General features: G+C 48.1%; 1 protein-coding gene across 2 annotated transcripts in view; it reads left to right on the top strand.

Moving 5' to 3' along the window:
• NR3C1 (nuclear receptor subfamily 3 group C member 1) overlaps positions 1–22,135 on the top strand; it is a 65,439-nt gene extending 43,304 nt beyond the window's left edge. For both annotated transcript variants that reach the window (XM_041397435.1, XM_041397436.1), the window contains exons 4-9: positions 557–673; positions 5,771–6,049; positions 8,497–8,641; positions 14,147–14,277; positions 17,006–17,163; positions 18,015–22,135. In XM_041397435.1, the coding sequence (XP_041253369.1) occupies positions 557–673; positions 5,771–6,049; positions 8,497–8,641; positions 14,147–14,277; positions 17,006–17,163; positions 18,015–18,167 (983 nt within the window). In that variant the 3' untranslated portion in view covers positions 18,168–22,135. The remainder of the gene's footprint in view (positions 1–556; positions 674–5,770; positions 6,050–8,496; positions 8,642–14,146; positions 14,278–17,005; positions 17,164–18,014) is intronic.
• Positions 22,136–24,303: the final 2,168 nt, after the last annotated feature.

A 24,303-nucleotide genomic window follows, 5' to 3' on the forward strand; every position in this document is an offset into this window, starting at 1 on the left:
TAATTAAGAATAGATACTTCTGTTGTCCTGCTCTAAGCAACTAAGAAGTAGAGTTATTTTAATTTATGTACTTCAAGTGGTTGTGTTTTCAGGGCCAGTTTTGCTCTGAATCTGTGAATCCATAAAAATGTCAGCGAATTTGGTTTGTCCAGGTCAGGCTGTAAGTTACAGGAAGGTTTCTTGGCTGTCCAGCTGATGAAGCTGTGTCTGTGCTCTGTAGAAACGTTTACAAGTGTTTTCTCAGAATGTGTTCGTGCACATTATTTATGTCTCATGTCAGACTATTTAGAGAAACGGGAAACCTGCTGTAGAAGGCGGCTTTGGTAAATGCAGGGGGAAATAGTTTTAAAAATAGAAGTTGCCTGGTGTTAACAAATAGCAAATAATGTTTTTACCTAAATGTATTGGCTTTGAGATGTAAACATGAGGAATGGGTTTGGATACATGAAATCGGGTGGGTACCGATGCTTTTGCAAGGCAAGGGAAGGTTTTCTGTGGTCCCGACTGTCACTGAGGCAGTGGGGAGCTGATGTTTGTCTGTCTGTGTTTGTGGCAGGGCAGCACAACTACCTGTGTGCCGGCAGGAACGACTGCATCATCGACAAGATCCGCAGGAAGAACTGCCCCGCGTGCCGCTACCGCAAGTGTCTGCAGGCGGGCATGAACCTGGAAGGTAACGCTGCCTGCCCGGGGCTGCCCGGGGCTGCTGCTGGGGGAACTGCCGGGGGGCTGCTGGGGAACTGCTGGGGGGCTGCTGGGGGGCTGCTGGGCAACTGCTGGGGTGACTGTCAGAGAAACACTACCAGGGAAACTGCCAGGGAAACTGCTGGGGAACTGCTGGGGGAACTGCTGGGGGGCTGCTGGGGAACTGCTGGGGAAACTACCAGGGCAACTGCTGGGGCAACTGCTAGAGAAACTGCCAGGGCAGCTGCTGGGGAACTGCTGGGGAAACTACCAGGGCAACTGCTGGGGCGACTGTCAGAGAAACACTACCAGGGAAACTGCCAGGGAAACTGCTGGGGCTGCTGCTGGGGTGATTGCCAGGGAAAAACTGCCAGGGAAACTACCAGGGCAACTGCTGGGGCAACTGCCAGAGAAACTGCCAGGGCAGCTGCTGGGGAAACTACCAGGGAATCTGGTGGGGCAACTGGTAGGGCTACTGGTAGAGAAACTGCCAGGGCAGCTGCTGGGGGCAGCTTCAGTCCGTGCTGCGTTCTGTGGGCCTTGTCACGAGACGCAGCAGGGCCTGTGCTGCACCTTCTCCGGTGTGTGCTCGCTTGCTGGCTCGCTGTGCTCAGAACTGCCAGGGAAACTGCCAGGGCAGCTGCTGGGGAACTGCTGGGGAAACTACCAGGGAATCTGGTGGGGCAACTGGTAGGGCTACTGGTAGAGAAACTGCCAGGGCAAATCTTTAGTGCAGCTTCAGTCCGTGCTGCGTTCTGTGGGCCTTGTCACGAGACGCAGCAGGGCCTGTGCTGCACCTTCTCCGGTGTGTGCTCGCTTGCTGGCTCGCTGTGCTCAGCACAAGTGAGGCTGAGGCACGCACACAAGCTGGGGTTGTTCTTCATTCCTCTCAGCACGTACGTCTCGTGGCTTTTCCGTGGAATGTGGGACAGCAGAGCTCTTGGAGAGCACCTGGAGGGAGGTGTGACACCTGTGGGAGGGTGTGCTGTCTGAGTGACCTGACTCTGAGACCATGGACAGGGATGGGAGCGGGGGTTACGTCTTCCAGCTGAGGAAAATTGAAGTACTTTTGTTCATGCTGCGGATACTTGTTAAATACCTGACAAAATTTCTCTAGAAAGTGTTGGTTAAATTTAACACAGCACCACATCATTGTTCTCTGCTGAGTCCTGAATGACTCCTGAGAATCTGAAGGCTACATCAACCAGAGATTTAGCAGCAGTTGTAAAATGGCATGAAACAATTTTATTAGTGTCAGCTTCACTTTATGTTTGCTATTTTTCCCTGAGCAGCAGAGATTAACACAGCACTTACTAGTGCAGTTATCCTGGTGGTCCGTGTATAATCAAAGTTGTCAGATAAAATAAAAATGTCAAAGGTGTATTTGTCAGCTCCAAGGATGAACAGAATTTCATTTCAGTCAGTGCTAACATCCTTGGTGAGGTGTAAGTGATAAGTTAAAGAGATCAATGAAGCACAGACTGGTGTCTGTGTTAGCACATCCTTCCTCTTGTGCTCCCAGCCTCCCTGGGGGGACACAGCTCCACTTCTCCTGGGCTTCTCCTGGGCCCTTCCAGGCTCATCCCCTCCTCAGGGTGGGTGGGATGCTGCTGCTCCCTTTGTTGAGCTGTTGTCATGATCCACGTGCAGGAGGGGAGGCTACAGCCAAACCCTACAGTAGTGGCTTCTGAAATAAATCCCTAAAAGCTGTGAATGGTCAGTGAGTGTCTCCCAGGAGCTGGGTTTGGGGTTTGGACACTCCCAGTGGGCTGGACCTCATCCTTCAGGGGTCAGAGCAGGTCACTGCCCTGCCAGTGGCTGGGAGCAAGGTCACCTAACAGCAGAGCCTAAGGCAGCTTAAATCATGCCAGACCCCACAGGTTTGGTTTTGAGGTGGGAAAGAACGCATTTTGGTTAAGGTTGATTTGTATTTATTCTCTTCATAGTTGTTTTCAGAATACATGTGTGCCATTCATGTATTTATCTGTGTGAATAAGTGCTCTCATAGTAAGGAACAGTTCTCTGACACTCAGGTTTAGTGCTCTCGTTGTGAGCTTTTCCCTCCTGAGAAGCTTCAGGGTGATGACGTTGGGCTCTTGTCACTTCTCCTCTTGTAGGCTGGAGCCCTTCCAGTGTGGTTTGTCTGAGTTCTGGCACAGAGAATCCTAGAGAATAGTGAGGTTTTGGAGGGTGGATTTTGTTATATAAGTTGTTGGAGAAGGTGGAGAGAGGGAAGCTTTTATGGCTGAGAGGGAAAAGGAATCTAGAAACTCAGGAGCACAAAATGGAAGAACCCAGAGTAGTGTGAAAGGGTGAAAAACGCCCTGAAAACAAGGATTTTTGGGACAGATCTGAACAGATGGAGAAGTGGTCATGCAGAAAAGCAAACTGGGAGGCAGCAAAAAGTGCAGAAGAGACTAAAATCCACTTTATCTTGTCTGTTTTAGGCTCGCAGTTTAGGAATGACTGTTGTTCAAAAGAGAATTAAATTTGCATGTTTTTTAGACAGTAATTTCTTTTTGAAAAGTCCCCAGCTGCATCCTCAGCGCATAAACAATGGTTGTAGCAAACCAGTGGGTGGTCAGGAGAGCTCCCAGTGTCCAGCCCTTCAGCCCTTGGGCCCCTTGCACTCACCTGACTTCCTGCTGGGCTTTTTCCAGGAGCCTGCCCTGTTGTGGGTTTCTCTCAGTTTCTGGTACCTACAGTGGATCTCACTCTTAGGTATTGGGTGGAAAACAAATTTATTTTTAAATTAATGAATTGGTTCATTCATTCTGTCATGCAGTGTTTTAATTGACCCGTTCTTGTGAGTTAAAAGTGGCTCTTTCTAGTCACTTGATAATTTTCTGTTAGCCTTTTTGACCATGAAATCATGAAGGTTGGAAAAGACCTCAGGTCCATGCTTATCACCCTTTTCCGGGACTTTATTTTTTCTGTTGCATATTTTTGGGGGCGTAGGGGACTGGAAAAACATCAAACTGTCAAGCTGCAGGTACCAGAGATTTACAGAGCACAAAGATGATATTTTGTACTCCAGCCTTTATTTCCTTGAGTTCTCATTTCCGCTCCCACCGTTAATTGGTGTTCCTTGGCACCCTCTCTCTTTGTGATGTGCTGGAAGAAAAGATTTATTGTTAGGTTTTATGCCTGTAAAAAAAACGGTCTCATAATTTTTTTGGCTTTTCATGCTGCATTTTACAGTTAAACTTGGCAATTAATTAGGTTTTTTTCTGCAGTCTTCACTTGAAATTTATTTCATTTTTTTGGGGAATCTTTAGTTGTGTGCCTTGCCCTGCTGGTTCTGGTTGCCAGGTGAGGAGGGCAGTGCCTGTGGCTGCCGGGGGTGGTGGCAGGTCCCTCGCCCACCTGGCTCAGGTGCTGGGGCCATCTGCCCCCAGGCAGGGAGGAGGAAGCCTCTGCAGCCTGGTGGATGCCAGACTGCAGGAGCTTGGGGCTTGGGGGGGTTTTGTTTGTTTTGAGCAGAAAATCTTGGATGCTTTTCTCTCCATGCTGAGTTTATCTGTGGGGGTTATCTCCTGTAACTTGCCCTAAGGAGCTGGCTTTAAATTAGTGGTCTTTAGTATTATTTAAAAATTAATTGCAAAGAAATACATTATCTCAAGCTTCTTCTCTTTTGTGAGGTACAGCTATATATCTAAGTCAGGACTGGTAGCAGCCTAATAAAAATTCTTGCATAATAATTTGTCTTATCAGATCTGTTTATTTTGATTATAATTTTATCAGGCTTTCTGGGCTGGAAATACTCCATCCAGGTGTCTGCAGGAAGCTGAAGGCATGTGCTTCTAAATTTAAGTCAAAGCAGTTCATCTGCTCTTCAGAACACGATGGGGCAAAAAAAAAGCCAGAATATGAAAGGATTTCTAAGCAGCTGCTCTTCAGAACACGGATGATGGGGCAAAAAAAAAGCCAGAATATGAAAGGATTTCTAAGCAGCCATTTCAAAATCGAGACGAGAACAACAAGAAGCTCTTTGCTCCAAGGAAACAACTCTTGCTATTCCCTCATGGCAGGCTTGGCACATGTCTAGAAAACTTTGGGAAAATGCAGTTTGTACGAGGCCTGAGGTGGATTCCTTGTCCTTGGCAGGTGATTTCCCAAGGCTCTGCGGCAGCCGGAGGGAGCAGCGGGTCCAGGAGGGGTTTGTGTGCTGCAGGCTGGGTGCACTTTGGGTGCTCAGGGATTCTGAACAGCCCAGGGGGGACTTGGAATGCTACAGCTTGGTCTCAGAAGTTCCAGAGCAGAAATTAATTAATGAACCAAGGCACCCAGGGAAGGAGCTGGGCTCCCCTGCTGTCCCTTAAACAGCGAGTTCCTTCCGTGTGGCCGCTGCGTCCAGCAGAGCACAGCCAAGCAGGAGACTCCATTAGGGACAAGATGCTAATAAAACTGTTGCTCCAACTTTTTGTAGTTTACAGTTAACATCTCTGTGTGATGTTTTATTTATTTGGCGAATGAGTTTTATGGTTTAATTACGCAGCAGTGATTTATATGCAAGAGAGCTGGCAAGAGAAAAAGTTCCTTCTGCCCAGCATTTTTTAAAAAGAAAAGCTTTCCCTGGCTCGAGAGATCCAGTAAATTTTACCCATTAAATATATTTTTTCCCTTTCCTTTGCCTAGTTTCTATGTTTGCTATTTAAAGGAACTTTTAAAAAGTGTGCAGTCCTGCAGATATTTCCAGTGGTAGGATTAAGCCTTGTATTTTAGGGTTGGCTTTGGCTTTTAGGATTTTTGAGCCTTGTATTTTAGGCTTGGCTTTGGCTTTTAGGATTTTTGAGCCTTGTATTTTAGGGCCAGCCTTGGGTTTTTTCAGCCTTGTAAGGTACCTGCAGACGTCGCTGAACACTTTGAAGCATTGGCACAAATGTGACTTTTATTAAAGTACAGGGCATTCTTTTCACTGGAAGTTTGCTTGGAATGAGCGCGGAATTCCCGACTCTGCCAACCGCTGCTGTGCGGGTTTCGCTGCCCTGCTGCGGGGGGAGCAGAGCAGCCTTTCCTCTGCCCTGATCACCTCTTGGTGGCCATTCCCAACCCTCACCTTTGCTCCTTTCCCCACCCTTTGCAGCCCGGAAGACCAAGAAGAAGATCAAGGGGCTGCAGCAGGGCGGCGCGGCGGGCGCGCGCGAGGCTCCGGAGGCGGCCGGCAGCAAGAGCATCGTGCCCGCCTCGCTGCCGCAGCTGACGCCCACCCTGGTGTCCCTGCTCGAGGTCATCGAGCCCGAGGTGCTCTACTCGGGCTACGACAGCTCCCTGCCCGACTCCAGCTGGAGGATCCTCTCCACGCTCAACATGCTGGGCGGCCGCCAGGTGGTCGCTGCCGTCAAGTGGGCAAAGGCAATCCCAGGTAGGGCACGGGCACAGGGAGTGCTGCCTGCGGGCTTCCTGCTGAACCTAAACCTGCCTTTTCTCCTCCAGAGCTGTGCACGTGAAGTGTTGGTGGGATCTCTTCGTGGCTCTGGTCCTCCCGGAGCAGGAGAGCGGAAAAAATGGCAGATGCAAACGTTTATTTGCCACAAATTAGGTCATTTTACTTGAGCACTTTGACCATTGAAAATCTTATTTAAATGGGTATTTGTTGTAAAAGTATTACAGAGAGCTATTTGTGTTAGCTCTGTCTTCACCTCAGATTCACAGAATGCCAGAATTATTTGTGTTGGAAGGACCTTAAAGCTCACCCAGTGCCACCCCTGCCATGGCAGGGACACCTTCCACTGTCCCAGGCTGCTCCAAGCCCTGTCCAGCCTGGTCTTGGACACTGCCAGGGATCCAGGGGCAGCCACAGCTTCTCTGGGCAGTAAACAATTATTTCTTGAATACTTCTAGCAATGAGGTTCCCTTGGCTTCTGCAGCCCAGCATCTCTGCTGGCTCATTGGCTCTGCGTTCATGGGTGGATCTTTCCCAACTCCCCCTCACTGCCCAGCTCCAGGGTGGAAGTCAAGGTGTTATTTTCTCTCCAGCTCTGCTCAAATTGACTCTTACCTGGGCAGGTTTGCTGCTGTTCTGGCTCCCACCTAAAGACACATTGAGACAAAGAAGGAGTGATGTCAGATCTCAGCCTTGGACGTGACACGTGGCATCTGTCTTGGAGAGGCCAGGGCCAAGAGGAGCTGAAGATGTTTGTTCCTACAGAACAAAGCCCAGTGTTTATCTCCCTCTCACCCCTGTCAGTGCTGTTCACTACCTGTTCTCAGAATCCCTGGCAAAAACACCTCCATGACGCATAGGTTGCCCAAAAATAACATCACAGAACAGGTCTGCCAAAAAAAAAAAGAAAAAAGCCTGATAATGAGATTTATGAGTCATAACTGTGTCTCTTTGAGCAAGGGAAATAAATTAACAGTGGGAAAGAAAGGCTGGGAAGCTCAAATCCATCTGTGTCCAGCAGAGATGTGACTGGAGGGTTTGTGTGGGGTCTGGTTGACAAGGTGGGACAGGTTGGACCAGTTGGACTCTGTGATCTTGGGGAACTTTTCCAACCTCAGTGATTCTGGCATTCTGTGTCAGGGCTGTTTGCACTGGGCACTTGTGCTGAATTAGCTCAGTCTGCTCGAGGAGAGGCTCACATGCACACACTTCCTTCTGGGACAGGTTTTTGGGAGACCATCTGCTATTCCCAGATCCAGATTTAGATTCCATTTTATAAAACACTTCTCTGTTCATCATCTCTGCTGAGCAGAGATGTTTGTAATTAGCCAAACCCTTCAGGTTAGAGCTTATGCTCTCAATGAAAATGCCAATCTTCTCTTTAATAGCTACATTAATGGCAACTATTCTTATCATTTTTATCTCCTTTCTTTTGTTTGCTGAGGTGGTTCCTCATGAGTGTTTAATTTGTATATCCTGCTCCTGTTGTAGCCCATCAGCCATGCTGACAGCACGCCAGCATTCCTTGCCAAACCCTTTAGCTGGGATTTCAAAATAACCTTTTCCTGGGGAGGGTTTGAGCGCAGATTTCAAGGTTTGACCCAGAAAGACTGGAATCACTTTGAAACCCTTTCTTTGTAATTTAGAGGCAGAACTGGTCACTCCTGGTGGCTCCAAAGCCAGGGGCTGTGTTTAGACCCACCAGGTTTGTCACACGTTCATCCACTGGCTCTGTCTGTTGGCACAGCTTTAGGAAGCAGCTCTTCAGATGTTATGAGCTCTTTAGATGTCAGATGCTTAATAAAAATAGATAAAATCAACTTGTATTCAGGCTCTAATAATGGCTCCGTATGGCAGGATGGTTTCTTGGTAAGTGTAGGCTGGATCTGATATGAGCTGGTGCTGCAAATCCAAAGCTGGTGGCATTTTCAGACTCTTTGGGGGACCAGTTGCCAGGTTTTACTCATTTCCTCCCTGTTCAGTTGGCTCTGCTCATGCTACATGTGAGATTAGAAGCAGTTCATGCTGCTAACTAGTGCAGTACTTATTTTGCAGGTTCAGTGTGCAGTTGTTGTTGAATAAGAGCATTTGATATTAAATCATTTATTGTCTAGCAGGCTGCTCTTGTGAAAAGGAGCTAACCCTGTTATTTTTGGAAGGCAGCCCAGTGAATTACAGTGTATGTGAACTATAATTGTTGCCTCTCGTGATGTATCTGACTGACCATCAGCTCCAGATAACCACACACATATCTCCTGTGATTTTTTTAATTTTACATCTCTTTCACTCCCTGTAGTACCTGTGCACTGATAACACAGCACTTGTGCTGCTCATAGCCCTGCTCCTTTTCCGAGCCACGCAACCTTTTTGTCCTTTGCTGCTTTTTTGCAACTGACACCATCCCCCCTCCATTTTCATTTCTCCAGGTTTCCGAAATTTGCACCTGGATGACCAAATGACCCTCCTGCAGTACTCCTGGATGTTCCTGATGGCTTTTGCTCTAGGCTGGAGATCCTACAAGCAGTCCAATGGCAACCTGCTGTGCTTTGCTCCAGACCTGATCATTAATGAGTGAGTAGGAGCTGCCAGGGCTGGGCTGTGCCCGGGGGTGCCCGGGGCTGCTCAATCCTCCCAGAAATCCCACAGCACCTCTCCTTCCCCACTTGTTTCTCCCCAGCAGCTTGCTTAGCATTTCCCACTAAGTCAAACGGAAGGTAATTGAGATATTAAGTGTATTTATATCCAGAAGTTTTTGTGGGAGGTGTTTGTGCTTTAACATTCCATATTGTGACTGTTCCTGCGCCATTCACTAGAATCGTTCATTTTATCAGAGCCAACACTGTCACAGCTAAAAATATGCCTGGGATGGAGAGAAAAGTTTGGCAAATTGCATAATGTTCTGTCTGTTTAGTGTATCAAAGTGGCAGTATGGCCCTGCGAGTTTGCCAGAGTGAAACATTTCTGTCTGACCTGATGAAATTAGGGCTGAAAAGACAAGGTTAAAGATGGAACCTGCCTGATCCATATTTTCTTGTTGAAATTTGTTGTCAGCTTTCAAGCAAAGTTGAATTTGGTGGAGTGTTTGAACATATATTTTCTTGCACCACACATGGTTTTCCTTGTATTTTTCCAGGTTTGTGTTGTGCAGTAATTCTGTGCTGTAGAAGAGGGGAAGAGGGAATTTGAGATTCTTGAGGTGGTTGGATCTTACTTGTGTGTTTCTTTTCTGGTTTTGATATGGAGACAATACTTTTAGCCTGCTTTGGCACAGTTTAATATTTTTGGTCCTATTTCACTTCAAAAGCAGATCTCCCAAATAAAATGTAATAATTGTTACATTTTCTGTTCAGATCTCCCAAATATTTTCTGTGTTTTAAAAAAAATGTAATAATTGTTACATTTTCTGTGGGATCAGCAATTTATAGTTCATGTTTCTTTATTCCCTTTTTTTTTCTCTTTGTAATATTTATCCAGGCTTTTATAAACTGTAATAATTGCCTCATAATAATAATTTTTTTAAAAGACTGAGAAGGAGATGGCAGGTGAGGGCCCATCTGTATCCTTACGTTTATTAAAGTGCTAAGAATGTGTCCCTGGAGGAGAATAGTCTCTATATGGTGGAATTGAAATAATTGCTGTTGTCACTAAGTGCAATAACCTCTGATTTGCTGTAAGTCAGAGGTCTCCTGCTGTTTTATCAGTGGGTCAAAACCACAGAGCTTCACTGCTAGGTGCTGCAACTCTTGAAAACCCCCAGAAACGAAAGGGTAATGCTCTCACAGCAAACAGTAATTCCCAAATTCCTTCCAGCTACAGTTGGGTGAATCGTAGATCACAGTGACATTTGTTTCCAATAAAGCACTGAGCTGACTGAGAGCACTGCAGCTCCTTCCAGTGAGCTACAGGTTCTCCATAAAACTCTCTGCTCGTAACTTTTTATGTCCCATCCCTCAATAAAACAGAGCCACCTCGGGGTAAAAGCTGACAGGCACCAGGGGAGACATGAGAGCCCTGCAGGAGAGACCTTGTGGGCAGGCAGGCAAAAATAAACACCCTTGGCTTGGGGTGACCAGCTGTGTCCACAGCTGGGCCAGGGGCCACTGCCATGCCACAGAGAGGGGCAGCTGCTCTTGGATAATTCCCTTGGGGTTTTACAGGGGGGTTAGACACCATTTATTCTCTTCCTGAGCTTCCAGGACTTACCCTCATGGTGCAGTTCAGTGGCTTCAGCTTCACCAAGGGAAACTCCATCTCTCCAAGACTTGGTGCTTCAGTTGGACATGACTGCAGTTATTGATTGATTTCTTTATGGGATTAATTAGACATTCTTTGGCCTCATGTATCTGCTCAAGCATCAGTCCTTCATGCATTTATCCTCGTGCCAGCCCTGTCCACTGTGTTCCTGTGTGTTTACTGCTGCTTACATGGAGTGGCAGAATCCAGTAGCTCAGAGTCTGTGGTAGGAAAGAGGATTAAATTCTCTTCTTAGGTTTTAAACTGGCATATTAGTCATTTGCTCAGTCTTCTCCTAAAAATTTAATATTTATTGAATATTCCACTTTTATGTCTGTACTCCTATAATTTATTTATTTTTATGGAGGTATGTCTATACTAGCTGGCAATTTTATATACATCATACGTGTTTTTATACACATACACATGAAACTTGATTCAAGCTGTTGAAAAGTTTGGCAGCTGAATAAATCTTAGGCTTTAGGCCATTATTTAGTACTTGGAAAGGGTTTAAACCTGTGATTTTGCAGTATTGTATAACTGTTTCCCCAGTTTGTGATTGAAAACATGCCCTGCTGGAGCTGGCACTGGTTGTGTCTCAGCTTTCGTCCTCTGGGTATGTCACAGGGTGCCCAAAATTACAGTGAGCACAGTGACGGAGCACAGTGGTGTTCTTCGAGCAGCAGATGCCATTTAATTGCTGTCCAGCTGGGGACAGAAGTTCCTGGAAGTCCTGGGCCCCGGGATTTTGTCTCTGGTTCCGTGCTCGTCACTGTAGCTGCGTGCTGGGAGGAGTGAGGTCACGCGTTTGTCCTCCTGATCTCATGTGCCGTGCAGGGTAGCTGTGCTGCTGGCTGGGGATAGCAAAACAACAAGTGAGGTCAGTTTTGTAAGCAGTGCTTTGTCAGTTCCCTTTTTCCCCGAAGTTTGTCCCCAGCATTCTTTTGGAACTCCTTCTGTGGAGTCGGTGCCGGCTGGTTTTCAGAGCAGCAGCATCTCGTTTGCTGGGGTTTGGTGCTCTGCTGAGCTGGGGAACTCAGAGCAGGGCAAAAATCCTGTCCTGGGTGCTTCCCTCGCCACGTGCCCATCCCTGTGCCCATTGCTGTGCCCATTGCTGTGCCCATCCCCATGTCCATCCCCCTGTCCATCCCCATGTCCATCCCCGTGTCCATCCCCGTGCCCATCCCTGTGCCCATTGTTGTGCCCATCCCTGTCCCATCCCCGTGTCCATCCCTGTTCCCCATGCCCATCCCCATGTCCATCCCCGTGCCCATCCCTGTGCCCATCCCTGTTCCCTGTACCCTTCCCTGTGCCATCCCTGTGCCCATCCCCATGCCCATCCCTATGCCCATCCCTGTGCCCATCCCTGTTCCCCATGCCCATCCCCGTGCCCCGTCCTTGTGTCCATCCCTGTGCCCATTGTTGTGCCCATCCCTGTGCCATCCCCGTGCCCATCCCTATGCCCATCCCTGTTCCCCATGCCCATCCCCATGTCCATCCCCGTGCCCATCCCTGTGCCCATCCCTGTTCCCTGTGCCATCCCCATGCCCATCCCCACGCCCATCCCCATGCCCATCCCCGTGCCCATCCCCGTGCCCATCTCTGTTCCCTGTGCCCATCCCTGTGCCATCCCTGTACCCATCCCTGTGCCCATCCCTGTGCCATCCCTGTGCCCACCCCTGTTCCCTGTACCCATCCCTGTGCCATCCCCGTGCCCATCCCTGTGCCCATCCCTGTTCCCTGTGCCATCCCCATGCCCATCCCCGTGCCCATCCCCGTTCCCCATGCCCTGCCAGGCCTGGGCACAGGGTGGCTGCTGAGGGCACGAGGAGGGGCTCAGCTGCAGCAGCCTGCTGGGTGGCAGTGCCCTGGGGAGGCAGGTGAGTGCTGTCCCCCCGAGCTCCGTGTGTGTTCCATGAGCTCTGGGGGGGCTCAGCGGATCCGTGGGCTGGGGAATGCCCTGTGCAGGGAGGGCAGCTGGCATCCCGAGCAGGCAGAGCCCTGGGCCCTGCCCTTGTCCCGGCTGTGCCAGCTGAGATCATCTGATGTGCCCTGGCTGGGAGCTGTTCCCAGAGCCGTGCCAGCGCTGGGAGCTGGGCAGGGGGTGAATCAGCCTCGTGTGCCCTGGCACCGGGCACGGGGCAGAGCTGCAGCTTGTGCAGCCTTGGCCCTGCCCAAGGCTCTGTGCCTTCCTCTGCCTCCTCTGCCTCCTGGATGGGGTTGCATTCCCAGCAGGCAGAAACAAACAGCAGGCTGACCCCTTTCATAATGTTTATTTTAACCTTCTGCCCAGAAGTGGGCACAGTTTTACATGAGGAAAACTGCTGAGCCCTGGCGGAGAATGGGTTTAAATTACTCAATTTGAAATATGTGAGATGCCCTTTGGCACTGCCCATGGGGGCCAGGACAGCGTTTGCCACCTGGCCAAGTGGTGGCTTTGTGCCCAGTGCCCTGAGAAACGTCCCACAGCCCAGCATTTCCCTTCCTCCTGTGCAGCATCACCTCGTGTGCTCTTGGTGGTGGGATGCTGAGCTGGGGCCGGGGTGTTGGGGCTGCTCTGAGTGCCCACAGCTGCAGGTGTGGGCAGTGCCACACAGCACCCAGCTCCACGTGGGAGGAATTGTCCAACAGCTGTGTTTGGAAATGCTGGGGTTTTACCCTGGTGCTTGGTGTGCTTCAGTGCAGTCTCAGTAGTCTGTGTTTGTCTTTCAAAAGCCATCAGGATTCCCCCTGGTTTTTGCACCTTGACAATGGGCTGTTCCCTCTTTCCACTCAGGGTTTCCCAGGATGATTGTGAGGGAACATTGTATAATCCTCCCTAAGGTCTAAGGGAGAGAGAATGGAAAAGTGATCAGCTTTGGAGGAGTTGTTGTTTCATAACCAAATCTTACTCGTAACTCCCACACCAGTTTGTCTCTGTGTAGATTATAATGCTGTATAGGTAAAGGTGACACATTATTAACAAAAATTAACACTGCAGAGAGATTGTGCACTCATTGCATGGAGTTACTTTGCTTGTCTTTCTCCTACAAAATGAAAACCGTGGAAAATCATAAATCTGTCTTACACTCTTCAGAATTAGTGTGTTCTTCATTTCCCACTGAAAACTAATTCTGCAATATTCACAATAACCAGCAGTAAGAGCACAGATGAGCAAGATTGCTGTGTCAGATGAGATATTAGATAAAAGCAGTTCCTGTCTTGATGCAGGGCTTCATTGAAATAGGAAAAAAAAATACAAAAACATAATGTTTGTTATTCTGATTCCAAGATTTGCCTTTGCTTGTCAACATGACTTTCCATTTATGGTTAGAAACAAGTTTATTACAGTACAGAGATAATGAAGTTTAATTGCAGTGCTGGTCATTGCTTCAGGAACGTAGATGGGCACAAGAATAAAGTCACTTTAAAAACTGAGGAGTTACAGGAAGATAACTCCTAAATATATAAATATGCATTAAATCAGGCACACTTCTCAAAGGCATTGAAAGAATTAGAGAAATCCCAGCTCCAGTGTGGCACTCCATCATGTTTTCCTGGGAAGATGAGAGGGGAGCTCGGACTGGGCTTGATTTGTGTGTCACGTTGGTGCTGGGCCTGCTGAGAGCAGAGCGTGCTGCTGAGTCCTTGGTGCAGCAGGCTCTGGACTCAGGATGTCACAGGGCTCCTCCTGCCCCCAGGGCCAGTTTATCTGTGCCACCAAGGCTGTCACCTCAGGGGCAAGCTGGGCAGTGGAGCCTCCTCTGCTGTGCCATGGCTCACGTGCAGCTCCTCACCTGCAGCGTGCAAAAACAGAGCGTGCAGATAGCCAGGCACTCACTAATTCCTGTGCTTTTATTCCAGGCAGAGGATGAATCTCCCATGTATGTATGAACAATGCAAACACATGCTCATGGTGGCCCGAGAGCTGTCCCGGCTCCAAGTCTCCTACGAGGAGTATCTGTGCATGAAGACGTTGCTTCTCCTCTCTACAAGTAGGTGAACAGCTCAGTACAGAGCTTTTTTGCTTCTGCAGAGGTGTGTGGTGGATTTGCAGTAGATTCTGTGAGGTGGATTTATACAATATGCTACGTGCTGGTTTTAGCTTTAGGTAGGATGTGCTGGAGTTAAGCAAGTCACAGCGTAGTAAATTCTGGCTGTACTGCATGAAAGTTCAAAGTGCAGTGTCAAAGATAGTCCTTTTAGAATAGGCAGAAATAAACCAACCTAGTATAAGTGATTTTGTGTAAATACCTTTTGCAGTGTTGTTTTTCCCTCCTGTTGACCCAGTGATTTTGGTCTCCCCTGTTCTGTGGGGCTGGAGCTCCCTGAGGGTCTGAGCTCAGCCCAGGCTCAGCTGCAGTCCAGAGACTCCCAGAGCAAAGGGAGAGAGAGAGAAACAGAGTGTGAGTGTGTGTGAGTGTGCAGGGGTGGGTGTGAGCCGGGCACCTCGCTGCAGCACAGCCTCTGTGTCCTGGGAAATCCCATCCCGTGCCATCCCACGCTCACAGGATCCCCAGGGAGCTGCTCAGGCAGGGGCTGGCACGTTCCTGCTCCTGCTTGGCACCAGGGCTTTGGTTCAGAGCACTGACAGAGGTGCCAACGTGTTTGAAAGGCAGCAGCAGAGCAAGTGAAGATTTGTCAACAGACTTTGGTACTTGTGCACCATCCTCATCAGGTGCCTTGGCTTGGAAGGGACCTGAAATGTGATGAGAAGTAAATATTATTAAGTTTATTACACTGAAGGTGTAAACATTCCTTATCTTTAACGTTTCCAGTGAATAATAGCATTGATTCTCATACAGAAAGGAGAATTTGTTCACCTTGGCCTCTTTCTGGATAGGAGCAGGAGGGTTGGGAAGCCCAGCACTGCTCCCATGCCAGGGCAGGGGGTGATGGGTGTGGGCAGTGTGAGGGTGCCATGGCCAGTGCCCCCCGTGCCCCAGCAGCCTGGCAGTGCCCAGCACTGCCTCGCTGCCAAGCCCAGAGCTGGGACAAGGGCTCTTTTCAGAGGAAACTTTCAGCCTCTCATGGCCGTGGGCTTTGCAGGAACTTAAAACTTCCCTGAAACTGCAGATTTCAAACAGTTCCTGTTTGATTCTGAAATCTCTCCCAAAAATTCCTCAAGTGTTTCGGGTGCAGTGTAGGCCAGCTTTCCTCACAGGAGCTGGAAATTTCCACGGAGAAATTTCCATGGCAGAAGTGGTGAGGGGGCAGCAGTGGCAGGACTCAGCCCCCCCAGCACGGGGCTGGGCAGGGGCTGGCAGTGCCCCCAGGGGCCTCTCCTCTCCATTCCCAGGGGGACACAATTCATCTTCATTTTGCTAAGTGCATACGTTGTGTGAGTGGTACATCGGGGAGCTTCTGCAGTTCAGTAGCTGAAATTTCTATAGCTCTTTGACAATTTGAGTTTGTTTATTGTGTTTCTGTGTTAAGTTTTCCAAGAGAAGAGGAGGAGGAGGAGTAAAGCAGGAATCCCACACAGGTCTAGACTTGCAGCTCACACACAGACATAGCTCAGAGACCTTCTCCATGTGAAGCATTGAAACAGTTGACAGGTTTCATCTCTGTGTGGGCAAGACAGATAAGAGACTTCATTCCAGAATCTCTCAGATGCTGACAGTGCAGGGAAGGCTGGATTTCCTAAGGCAGGGAATGTGCTCCGTGGCCTCTGCCCTCCTGTCGTGCTTTGGGTCACCTTTGTCTCAGCTCTTTCTCTTCTGTGTCTTCAACTCTTTCACTTCCCTGAGGTGATCAGAGCCCTCACAGGAAGCACCTTAAGGACCTCTGGAGTCCCTGTGCTGCATTAGTCCAGGCTGGTCCTTGGCCTGGGGAAGGATCATCCCCACAGGAGGAGAGAGGCACAGGCACTTCACCTGGGTTTGGATCCCCAGCTCCTCACCTGCCCAGCCCTGTCTGGATGTCCCCTCCCTGTCCCAAACAAGCTGTGTCCATGCCCAGTTTCCCATGGCTGGTGCAGTCTGTTTCTTCAGTCTGTCATGCCTTGCCTGGACCCGTTACTTGATCCATGTCAGGAGGCTCAGGACCAGATGATCTTTCAAGATCCTTTCCAAGCCAAGCCATCCTGTGATCCTGCCCTTGCTCTTCCCTGGGCACACGGAATTTTTAAGGAACCTTCCTAATGTCCCATTTCCCCAGGGCTGGAGGACACAGGAGCTCCATCTCTGGTGCTTCTCCATCAAGCTGCTTCCAGGGCTGGGTGTTGTTGCCTCCATGGTCCAGTTCCCTTCCTGCTGTTTTTTGGTGGAATACCTTTGGAGGTTTTTTTTTTCATTTTCCAGCAAGCCTGTGCTTTGTGTCTAAAGCTGGTCACTTTGACAGCTGGTCACTGTCCTGTCCTGCTTTCTCCTTGTCTCTCTGCTGTCATTTCAGTCAGTCCAAGTCCTTTTTCTTTTGCTCATTTTCACAGAATCACGGAATGGTTTGGGTTGGAAGACACCTTAAAGCTCATCTTATTCCAACCTGGCCTTAAACACTTCCAGGGATCCAGGGGCAGCCACAGCTGCTCTGGGCACCCTGTGCCAGGGCCTGCCCACCCTCACAGGGAATAATTCCATATTTTTCCCTAAACTTCCCTTCTTGCTCCTTGTCCTGTCTGCAGCCCCTGATGAAGATTCCCTCTCCGTGTAACTAATGTAAGAAAACTAAATCATGTCCCAGTTGAGTTTGGCAGTGTTCTAAAGGCTGGTGTCCGTGTTGCAGTTCCCAAGGAGGGCCTGAAGAGCCAGTCCCTGTTTGAGGAGATCCGCATGACGTACATCAAGGAGCTGGGCAAGGCCATCGTCAAGAGGGAAGGGAACTCCAGCCAGAACTGGCAGCGATTTTATCAACTGACTAAACTGCTGGACTCTATGCATGATGTAAGTCCTGACAGGAATGCTGCGGGAATTCCAGAGAAATACGTTTGGGGCGGGGACAGCGAGCTCCTCCTGCTCTTTTTATTTAAAGGGAGAATGTCGGGGAGGAGGAGGAGGAGGAGGAGGAGGCCGAGCTCCTCTGCTGTCTCACGAAAGGCAAATTGAGAGCCTTGACCATAGTCCTCTCAGGCTGCCTCTGCAGTGCAATCCACAGCAATTAATTGTATAATTAATCTCATTTTCAGTCTCCGTAGTTCTTAAAAATTACGTTGCTGTAAAAAGGAGGAGCTCAGGAGCTGTAACTGACTTCGCAGTAGAAGCAGAAATGTGGTATTTAAACCAGTCTTATCTCAGAGCCCAAGAAGTAAAGAGTTTATGGAATAGCTTGAAATTCCATTAAAACAATGCCTCAGCAGTATGTGTGGTGTTAGCAGTGATCTAATTTTGAAGGAATTTCCAATTCAGACCATCTCCTTTGGCAGTTTAATTCTAATTACACATGTAGCACAAAGCAGTGTTTAAGACAAGGGTAACTTTGAGACCTCAAAATTACTGTTTTTTTCTTGTAACTGTACCAAGCACCTGGAAAGATCTCACTTAGCTTACCCATGTGTGTGTTATTTATCTGCTGGAATGGGAATTGGTTCCGAATCTCCTCAGTGTTTGTGAAGCCTTGCACAGTCTGTCTGCTTGGTTTATATCAGAGTGCCATTGACAGTAATTAATGAACTAAATGAGGATTCCTGTGCACGTCTTGCCTGAGCCCCGTCCTGTGGGCAGGAGCTGGGAGGAGGGAGGGGGATGTTCTCTGAACGTCTTCATCTGCAAGTAATTCTTTGTCTTGTCACTCGTAGGTGGTTGAAAATCTTCTGAGCTTTTGCTTCCAGACATTTTTGGATAAATCCATGAGTATTGAGTTCCCAGAAATGTTGGCAGAAATCATCAGCAATCAGATACCAAAATATTCCAATGGAAATATCAAGAAGCTCTTGTTTCATCAGAAGTGACTGCCTTAACACAAAGGGTTGCCTTAAGAAACCGTCACACGATAGCTTTGTTTTGTAAAGAGAAAACCTACAGAACTTGTTCCTTTTGTCCTCGCAGGTGTTTCTTTTGTAATTATGCACTACATGTGGTTTACAGAGGGCCAAGAGTTAGGCTGGAGAAGCAGCGGATTTCTCGCGTTGGGGAAAGGATTGGGGAGAAAGGAAAGGAAAAGAAATCGTGGTTTTGGCAGAAATTTTCTCTCTCCCCTCGTGCACCATCCCTGGATGCATCAAACCACCAGTGACAAGCTCTGAGGCTGTTACGAACATTCTGCTAATTAATTAATTAATTGCTGCAGTTGGCTGGAGACAATTTTTTAGGCTTTTTTTTTTTTATTTTAGTAAAGTGTTTTGGATTTTTTTTTTTTTTTAAAGTTAAGGTAGTATTTTGGTTTATGCATGTAACCTGAAGAAAGTTTACAAGTGTATATCAGAAAAGGGAAGTTGTGCCTTTTATAGCTATTACTGTCTGGTTTTAGCAATTTCCTTTATATACCGTGAACTCGGCTTGTTCATTTTTTCTTACATAATTTTTTTGTAATACTTCAAGATGCCTATTGTACAGCTGGTTTTTTAAGGTGGGGCAGCTCGTAGCTTTCCTAAATGACCTCTAGACAGTAAATACTCAAGTAGATTCATGTGAAACTGGGTTGGGCTTTTCTAACCTAATGCTTTCAACCGGCAAAGTGGCCATAAAAATTGGGTTTTTTCTAAGGGCCCGGGTGGGTGGGAGAAGACTCTCAAATCTCATTTCAGTAGATCCAGATGAAACAAATCCTTTTGGTACATTGCAAAAGTGTTGGATATGCATATTCATAGAAAATTAACCCAGTCCTAACTGGATGTAAATGAGCAGGTTATTTTATATATCGAAAAAAAAAAAAAAAAAAAGAAGCCTGATTTTTGCATATGATGCAATCAGCCATAACGCAAAGAGTCACGGGCTGCTTTGATGCCAAGAAGATCAGTCCTGACTGCCCATCAGGAAATTTTCAGGAAAATATGCATAGCTTCAGAAAAGTTTACTTCTGTGTGGAGAAACTCCGTTTTCTATACACTTAAAGCTGCCATCACGGAAATATTTGCGGCGAGCCCACGGACAGGGGAGGAACGGCTGGGGCTGTTCTCCCGCAGGAGTCCAGGATCCTCCTCCCCGGGGACTTGTCCGTGCAGCTGGGACTGGATCTCCCAGCTCTGAACTCACCTGGCTAGAGACCCGATTCCGCATCTCCACCCTTCACCGACTGCTCCATCCTCTTTCCTGGAGAGCAGGAGAGCTCCGCTACCGAGTTCGTGGTCTTAGAGTTGTCCGTCAAACTTTCTGTCTTTGTAAGGCTGCAGCCCTTCACATTTGAATTCCTGGCGTGCCATAAATTCCCATAGGCCTTGTGGATTTCTCCTTGTTGCCATTGATGAGGATGTTTTCGACATTTAGAAGCTGTAGTAGCCTTTTCTACGTGCACCTTAACGATTTTCTGTATCTCAAAACTGAAATATTTACTACGCCACTCTAAAATTTGATTTTTACTCGAAGTGGCCAGATCGTTTGTGTAATAGAAATGAGAAAGATCGTCTGAGAAAATACAAAACCTAATATATTTTTATATTTAGTTATAGTTTCAAATATGTATAATCGGTATATTCGCTGATCCAAGAAAAAAAGGGAAGGGCTACTGCAGCTTTAAAAGCAATTTATTAAATGATTGTAAAATAGCTTGTATAGTGTATAATAAGGATGATTTTTAGATGACAGATTGCTTTATCATGATACATGTAATTATATTTTTTGTAGGGGTCACAGATACGCTGAGTGGAAACCGTGGCGCGTGGTTTGGCCGGAGGCAGCGCCGCGGCTGCCGGTGTTGGTGTCCAAAGAAGTGCTCTGTTCCGAGGGGAAACCTGTGCTCCTGGGTGTTTGTGGGGTTGGGTTGTGTTCATTGAATCACTGTGTACAATTCCCGTTGGGTTTGGGGGGGATACTCCTATCTGTATGCTCGGGAGCCGCTCCCGAGGCACGGCTGAACCAGACCCCGCTGCAGAAACTGTCACAGCTCTGACAGCAGGAACAGCTTAGAAATTGGGCAATAATCCACATCCAGGTGCCAGCAATATGTAAATACAGAGCGTGGGGTGTTCACAGCACATTTCTACATTGAGCAGACCTTGGTTTCCAGCTGAAATAGGAAACTCAATTCTCATCCTTTCTTAAAGCTCTTTTTGAATGTTATACCTATTAAAAAAAAGATCCTATATTCAGTACTTTGGAGTAAAATAGCATCTTTAATAAAAGAAAATAATCACTCTCTTCTTTGATCTGTAAGGAATATGTACATTTTGTAATAGGTAAAGGTCAGGATTTTAATTACAACTTCCAGCCCAAGTCGTTGGGAATCCTCCGCGCCCGTTTGCGATACAGATAGGAGTTTGTTCTGGTGGGGTTGGGGGGTCCTGGGGTAGGGGAAACCTGCTCTTTCTTTGCAGAATGTTTTATAAACTTGCATCCCCAGAGCCTGGGGACAGCGTGTGCGGGTCGGGGTGCAGGGACCCCAGATTGTCATTTTTGCCAGCAAAAGCAACTGCAGTGAACTCCAGCGGCTGGTGGGGTCGGGGGTTGGAACTGGATGAGCTTTAAGATCCCTTCCAACCCAAATGCTGGGGTTCTTTGATTCCCGCGTGAGAGAACCGGTCACATAAGAGGAGAGGCTCTCTGCCCCTTGTGTCTGTTTGCCTGTATCTTCATTTCTAGTCTCTGGATTTAAGGAAAAACAGAGGAAACTGTGATGTTCGAGGAAGAGTCGTCCTGTACGTGCTGTTCAGTTCAAACTCACCAGTGAGACTCCGTAGCGCTGTAGCCAGCAGTGAGCCGTCCGTGTCCCGTTATCCGTGGTCCGTGTGGCAGTGGGGAGTCCCTGCACTCTGGATAAAGCAGGGAGAACTCGGCCTTGGCCCTTCAGTGCCTTATCACAAAGTGCACGGGTCCGCCGGCGCGGCGGGGGCAGCTCAGGACTCGCAATGGCCTTAGGGGGGACACGGGGGCGGGGGGCTGGGGACCGGTGCCAATCGATGCCGAAAGGCGACCTCGCCGTTTCCACGGGAAAAGGTCGGGAAGGAGGAAGTGCCTGGATGAACGCGGGCCGTGGGGGACACCCACGGCCGAACTCCAGACGGGGAGGACTTCAGGGACGTGGCTTAGAGTGAGGTTTTATAGAGATTGTATTCTTATATCCCTGCAAGCGTTCGAGGCTGCTGGGACGGGGCTGGGAGCAGCCTGGGCTGCTGGAAGGTGGGGGAACAGATGAGCTGTGGGGTCCCTTCCCACCCAGTCCAGGCTGGTCGCAGACCAGGCACGCTCTGCCCCATCCCAGCGTGCAGCCAGGGCTTGCTGAGCCATCCATGTCTCATAGGAACCAAATTTTCCATGGAGGTCGAGAGGCCTCGTGTCCGAGGGAAGGCTGGGAGTGTTGGGAACACCCCACCTCCAACCCCCTGCCCACAGCAGAGGCAGCGATGGGTCATTACTCTATTTTGTATATTAAACAAAAAGATATATACTGGGGACAAATCCTATATCATACCAGTGTATGGCATTATTAAAAAAAAAAAAAATCATTATTTTTATCACAGCAATTTTAAACAGCATTAAAAAGAAATTAAACCAGTGACTCCTGTTTAAAAATAAAAGTTGTAGTTTTTTATTCATGCTGAATAATTCTGTAGTAACAAGTCTGTAGTTTTCACCTACTCAGTGAAATGTTGGACTGTAAAAGCTTGTGTGGAATTGTTGAACATTTATTTTTTCATTTAAATTTGCTGTTCTGGTAATACAAAGCCACACATCTGTACAGAAGTTGCAGTAAATGTGAGCCATTTACAGCAATGCCGAATAATGGACAGAAACCATATAATAAAATTCTGCTTTTTTCATTAAATGGCTCCAAAATGCTTCTGTGGAGTTTTTGTTGTGGTCTGGGAGAGGGTTGGGTCTGACATGGCAGGGGAGGGACTCTGTGAGTTTATGGTCCCAACCCCAATCCCTCTTTAATTCTATGATGTTAAGTGTATTTTGCCACTGCCGTGGTTGCCAAGGGTCTGATACTCATCAGAACGTGATAAAAGCTCCCTCCCAAGGCAGGTGCCAGCTGCCATTAGTGATGGAGGGAAATAAAACTCGCTGAGGAGCCTCGGGGCTCGCGGGCGTGGGCTGGGACAGAGCCCTGGGCAGGGAGGGCTGCCCTGGCTCCTGTGCAGGGACAGAACCGAGCCCAGGAAAGAGGGAAAAGGACTTGGCAGATCAGCAGGGCTGAGAGGAGCCTCTGTGGCCATCTGTGAGGATGCTGCTCTGGGGTTCAGGTCCCAGCCTGGAGCAGAAGATGCTGCCGTGGAGCTCCTTCCCTGCCTTGCTGGAGGTTTTGACGTTTCCAGCCCCTCCAACCGCCGCGGTTTTCCCCCAGCACAGCTCAGCCTTCCCCCCGAGCCACAGGGCAAGCCTGCTGTAATAAAATCTCATTTAACTGCAGCAGAAAAGGCCGAGTTCCCAGCAGGGAACCATTTCTTTGAATTGTTTGCAATTAAAACAAAGCTTACATAAATTTCCCTTCGGTAATTCCCAAGCTGGATGGCTGCGGAGGGGGTCAGAGGCAAGGCAGGGATGGGATTTACGATAACCACGTTTATTCAGGCTGCAGTTATGGAAAGATGCTTCAAGGAGAGCCATCAGCCACTCAGATAAAGAGCTGCTCAGAGCCTCACGGGCTCCAGCCTCGTGGTGAGTGCATCAAGTCCTCAGTGTGGTCACATCCCACCCAAAATCCCCTTTGTCCCGTTCCATTTACAAAAGCACCGATACCAGAAGCATCTGTGGCCAGGATTCAATTCCCTGTGGGGTTTGTGCCCCTTCCCTCTGCACCCTGCCCTGCTCCACGGCCCTGGGGGTGGGCTGGGACACGGGCTGCCCTCCCTCACCTGCTGCTCTTTGCTGTCTTGGGCTCCATCCTCAGCTTCCAAGGAATTCGGATGAAGCCCAGCATGGGATTGCAATTCATGATTTCTGCTGTGTTCACATCACCCCGGCCAAATGATGGCATTTCAGACTGGTTAGGGAAAGATGCCATTAAATGCCATTTTTACAGCTCTGACATTTGGGATTGGAGCTTTTGAGTCGGTGTTTGTGCCCGGGATGGTCCCCAGGGGGCTGGATTGTCCCTGGTTTGTCCCCTCTGCAGCGAGCTCTGGGCACACGGAGCTGTTCCGTGTCAGGCACAGATCCTGGGCTTTTACAGAAGAAAAGACTCCTTGGCTCTAGATTACTGCTTATCCCAAAGGGGCTCCCAGATGCTCTCAGTGCTCTTGCCAAGCTCCTGCCAGGGTCCAGCAAGTTTGGTGCATTTCCTTAGCAGGGTTACTGATAACTTCAATTATTGGTGATCCTGAAAATACATTATATAAATATATATAAATAAATAATTTTTTAAAAATATATGTAATATAATATAATATAATATAATATAATATAATATAATATATATAATATATATTATATATTATATATAAAATATGTATAAATATAATATATATATTATATATATATAAATAAATATAAATAATATATAGTACATGGACATTTCAAAATAAAAAAAGTGTAAATATTGGACTTGTCAAAGTCTGGCTGGAGGAGCAGCACCATCAGAAGGAGTGCACTGATGTCCAGTGCCTCAGCCCATGGGTCAGCTGATAAAATCCAACCTGGAGGAGGGGGGTGGCAGTAAATAGCCTTATCCAACCCATCACAGGCCTGGCACAGCTCCAGAGCATAATGAAGGATATTCTCTGAGGTCACAACAGGGAACCTTAGGTTAAAAAAATAACAGCTAAGTGGAATACTTCTAATTACGGGATCTGTTGATTTGAGATCAAACCACATTAAAAGGCTGGGGCAAAACTGCTGAGGCAGCGCCAGATGTGGGCACTAATTGTGCCCCTGATGTCAGAGAAGGGGGTGACACTTCCTGCTGGGAAAGGGGACCTGGTGTCCCCAAGGAGCAGAGCATGGAGGGGAAATGATCTCCAGGAGCTGCATCCCTGAGGAGCAAACAGGGGG

The sequence above is a fragment of the Onychostruthus taczanowskii genome, unplaced genomic scaffold (assembly GCF_017590055.1).
Source record: "Onychostruthus taczanowskii isolate IOZ18803 unplaced genomic scaffold, ASM1759005v1 scaffold14, whole genome shotgun sequence".
Lineage (NCBI taxonomy): Eukaryota > Metazoa > Chordata > Aves > Passeriformes > Passeridae > Onychostruthus > Onychostruthus taczanowskii.